We start from the raw sequence: 4,854 nt of genomic DNA, 5'->3' as shown, positions 1-4,854 counted from the left end.
CTGTACAGTGTGTGAGAATCGTACTGATAGATTGCAAGGACAATTACACAGAGGGAACTTTGTCCTCCTTTTATGCCCGTCAGTCAACTGAGAGACACGTTAGACCTGAGCTCAAGATACCCCCCGCGTCTGCTTTAAACGTTAAACATGCTCCACTCAAGGTCTCCATTTCTAATTCCAGCTCATTTTGTTTTAGCAGACAAGGATAACTCGGAGGTGCCAATTTCATAACTTCCTAATTCTTGACCGGCTAGCTGTTCAACTGCATCTAGTCACTATCGCAATGGAAGCTATCTATGGCGGTTCTTCGGAAACTTGCAGAGGCAGGTCCAGTCTAATAGGCCCTATCGATCCCTGCATACCAACCCGTCAGCGGACCTTGCCGAATGCTTTAGGCTGCTCGAGTTTGCAATGCATATCACGAAGTCCAATATCCAAGCTATTCGCTGCATACAACTAGGGCAGCTCCCTTTTCAGGACGGCTAGAACTCTAAGTAACTTCGAAAGCTGAAAATCAAAGTGATCATCAGCTCTCCGTACTGGACGGTAGAGTGCATTAATTGTCTGCAGAAATCGACCTGCAATATGTCCAGCATCATGCTGGCTTCCAGGAAATAGAGGTTGCAGATATAGTCTTGATTCCATGATCTTTGGAAATATCGGGGCGTTTAGCGGTAATGGAGCCAACCAACCTTATTGGCACTGTGCTGCCGCATACTTGGTCTGTGCCAAGTGTGAGTGGTGCAATGTGGTGCAGCTTGGTGCTAAAGAGTACAAAAGGGTACGTAGCAGTGCGAATAGTACAAGTAGATGCCATGACGTATGAAGATGTACTCTGTACATAAAAATAGTAGTGCTGGAAGCATCTGATGCTAAAAGTCGAAGCAGGCAGCTCATTGGTTGTCATGTTGCCATTTAAGAGTGGTACTAAGTGGTGCAAAGAGGTACAAACTAGTATGAAACAACATATATGGGTGCAAACAGGGTTAATATGGCTTTTCCCATGTCACTGCAACCACGCAAATATGGTTTGAAGCAGTGCCATGATAAGGAGGATGCAAAACTACATTGCTCTGTACACTAAAAGATGTTCTCAATATAAGAACTGCTAGGGCCGCAGTCCAAATCAAAATATACGACTACATTGCGAATTGCAAGACCTCCATCATGGATTTCCCTCGATTACACACGCTTGATTCCTTTCTTTCTATCCCTATCGTCATTTTCGGGCTGTTGAAAGTCGTCTCTTGTATCTATGCAAACAGGCTTGGTCTACGCTACAATATATATATCATTGCCTCCATAGTGTTCCTATCAGCTGCTGTTGCAGTACTAGTCCTTAGTGTCCATGGGCTAGAGTGGACTTCCACTGCCTCCCCCATCCCCGCTTTTTACTTCCTTTGGGACTGTGTATGGTATTTCCTGGTGTCTTTGAGGTTTGTTCTACCCCTCTCTCACGTTGATTGGCAATTGCTAATGGGTTAGGTCATTGTGCTACGGAGTCTGTCTCTTGAACAAGCCATCAAGAACTTCTGTTTGATTTACTTTCTGGCCTCTGTTATGACGAAACTTCTTCTCTTAATTCTCATACCTTTCCTTCACACATCTCTGTACAGATTACTCACCGTGTCCTTCATTGTGGATTACGTGTTTCTTACCTGTCTCTCTCTCTATATCTTGCGTCAGACTCGACAAGGCGGACTATCTCGGGTATTGCTGGTGCGCCGAACGTTGGATTTTCTGGCGATTGCTCTGCTGGCCTCGATCGTTGCTACTTTAGGGCTTATATACGTCTGGACTTGGGCAAACCTTAATCAGGTAAGGTATAACCGCTTGTCTTTCTAATTTCAACTCTGACCGGTAGTTAATTACTCTATAGGTATTACTCATTGTCACTGTTGGCTGGACTTGCCATTCCCACCCCATGGATAGACTCCCACAACCAGAAATGGTTAGAATATCATCGGACAATTCAGGAGAGACGCCGCAAAGAGATGATGCACCACCACCTGAGACAGCGGACCAGTTGCGGCGACATCTGAAGTAGCATGTATTTGTATTCATTTACGCGTTTTAATCATTCTCGTGATTATTAGCTTTGTATAGAAATCATGTAGTTATTCCATGCTAGACATCGTTATGGTTTTCTTTCCCCCGCGAAAAAGATCCCTGCCTGCCGACCATTTCGTGTCCTTTCCTAGTGGGCCAGGTGTGGTATGCTCAATGTCCCTGTCGTGACAGCTGGCGCCTACCGGTCGGGTGCGGGCGTCGGAACCAGAGTCTCGTGACATAGTTTGGGCTCGCAAAAACGGTTATGCCCAGTCCGAGTCCCTCTTGCCCCTCCGTTGCCCAAAGCAAAAATCTCCTCGATTACTGGCCTTCTAGTTACTTCTTATAAGGTCCTCTTCTTTTTAGATGCATTAATGCCTAAACATCCAGCTTTTGAAAATTGTCCTAAAAAGATCGAAACTTCCCAGTTCACATGATGATAACTGAAAATTTCCTGTCAAGTTCCTACAGGACCACATTTGCCGGCAGCCTGAAGGTGCGTACCATACGAGTTGACTTACTATATAAGCATTATTCTAATATCTTTCTGATGCAGAATCAAAACACCTTTTTCGCCATTGCAACTCCTTTATAAATCAACCGAGTAAACTCAACTCGTACACCGGCATTATAGGCGCTTCGATACCCTCCTAACCATCTTCGCAAAGGCCACTTGGCGTTGCTGAATATATCATCTACGGAATATTCCGCTACAGTTACGATCTCACGGGATCCCTGCGACCATGGCTGAAGGTCCTCAAGCCATAGATGTTACTGAAATTGCACATGATGAAAAGAAGCTGCTAGAAAGGGCCCAGAGAGAGGTGAAAGAATGGCGAGAGTCAGAGAACTCAGAGGCATCGGTGACTGTTACTTTAGACAAGGACTGGACAGTCTGCAATGCCGACGGCAAAGATCCTGGGATCGCAGACCCATCAGTTCGAGCGCTCCTTGTTACACAGAACTGCAGTTGGGGTGCCGTCCGAGTTGATAGCAATCCAGTCACAAATGTGGTGACTGGCAATGGAAAACGACTTTATATTGTCACTATAGAACCTGGCCAGATCTGCCTGTTCTATCAACATCCATCAGTGCGATATTTCCGTCAGCAAGGTTCCTCGAACTAAGAAGATGCTGAATCAACGCCTGGCTCGCTCCCAGCGAAAACTCTATCTTTGCGCTTCTTCCATCTAAATCTAGGTCGATGGTTGGCAAGGGTTGACCGGACAGGTGACATGTCATTTTCAAAGTCGTGGAGTTGACTTTAGTTTCGAGGAAGTTGAAGAGCTCTGAGAGTGAGAGATTCACGATTGTGGGAGGTGGCAATGCATTTGGCTTTCTGTGATTCATAAGCATTCACTGGCGTTGACAGAATTCATACTAGGATTAGCATCTACCTTTGAAATGTTGAAAATACGTCCTTGTGTTCATTCACGTAATCTTTTGCAGTTTCTGCCAGGCCACGAGGGTGTTCAACACGCCTCCACCACTTGCGCACTTCAGATAAAGCTTCGACAGGATCGATCGTTCCCAGTCGCGTCACGCTGATCCCCAGGCCGCAAAGTAAAAGACTTCAGCCCCGAGAGCCTTGTCATTGTAGACCATGACTAGGAATGATCTTGCCCTTGCCCTTGCCCATTGTCGGGACGAGGCGTCCGAAGTTCGCCACAACTGTAGGCACAAATCGAGCTGCTCCTTCTGGGAGTCAACGAGGTCTTCCTTGACCTCGCTGAAAAGCTTTCTCTGGGCATCAAGCAGGTTGGGAATCGCTGAAATCGCTAGCTTTCTAACTCTCCGCGTCATACTGTGAGGAAAGCAAATAGACACAGAAAGGCGCGAAGAGAGACAATAGGAGCACGAGTGGTAGGGAGTGTTGAGAAGGGGTACGGAAGGGTAAGGGGAGGTAAGAAGGGGTAGGAAGCAAATGGGCTGCTCAAAGAGGCGAATGAAGTGGGGTATGGTGAGCGAGGGTTTAATTACGGCAATGAGGAGACATTAGTCTATGCACTTCTGATTCAATGCATGTTGGGATTTCTTCAAAGGCCATCCATTCTGTAAGATTCACCCACTGCCAATATTCTCTCTAGGCACTTGCATGTTATCACAGAAGTGCATTAACATTGAACTTTGTTCTGGTGGAAATAGGTAGATTTTCCGAAAATATAAACTTATTCCTATTCGAAAATGGGAGAAGGAACTAACGGATAACGAATTTCAAGGAGGATACGGCCGTATGAGCCGCTGAATCTGCGTTTTTTTTTTTGGAGCCATATTCAGTGGTTGAAGCAATTCAGGTGATAGGGGTCGGTATAGCTGGCGGTCGCGGCTGGACCGCTCGATGGTGGATTACGTTAAGGCTGAGATGTAAGTCGGGAGCCCCACCATAAGCTGCAAGCCAAAACAAACCAGGACCAGATGATGATCTGCTAGTTGCCGCTTTTGCGCATCCGTAAACAAATATGGAGAATGCCTGGGCAAATCTTATGGACACCCCATCCATAAACATACTCTGCCTCCTGCATAAACGCGCCCTGCTCAGAGGTAGCTAGCTGGCTTCGATCAATCACCAGCAGAGACTTGGAAACTTTCCATAATCTACAATCTTGTTCGCAGAGTAGGTACAGCATCATAATCGCCTGAAGCTGAAGTAACCGAAATCCGTATCTTGATGGCTCGCACATCGTCGCTCGTCGCAGGTAGAACAAAGTCACACACGCACAAGGCGAGAAGCAAGCCATTGGAACGGATGACAAGCTCAAGAGAATGAAACAGGAAAACATCAATTATTCTCATGTTACCACTCTC

General features: G+C 46.3%; 1 protein-coding gene across 1 annotated transcript; it reads left to right on the top strand.

Annotated features, from left to right (window-relative positions):
* Window positions 1–1,167: 1,167 nt before the first annotated feature.
* T310_6837 (uncharacterized protein) lies at window positions 1,168–3,176 on the top strand (the record flags this gene model as incomplete). The annotated part of the gene is made up of 6 exons (XM_013470359.1): window positions 1,168–1,436; window positions 1,617–1,818; window positions 1,880–1,951; window positions 2,132–2,214; window positions 2,521–2,545; window positions 2,766–3,176. The coding sequence occupies 6 exons, from the start codon at window positions 1,168–1,170 to the stop codon at window positions 3,174–3,176; spliced, it is 1,062 nt and encodes a 353-aa protein (XP_013325813.1).
* Window positions 3,177–4,854: the final 1,678 nt, after the last annotated feature.

Source organism: Rasamsonia emersonii (assembly GCF_000968595.1).
Source record: "Rasamsonia emersonii CBS 393.64 chromosome Unknown ctg1118621760456, whole genome shotgun sequence".
Taxonomy (NCBI): domain Eukaryota; kingdom Fungi; phylum Ascomycota; class Eurotiomycetes; order Eurotiales; family Trichocomaceae; genus Rasamsonia; species Rasamsonia emersonii.
The sequence above is the reverse complement of the archived record's forward strand: the minus strand, read 5'-3'. Positions and strand labels throughout refer to the sequence as shown.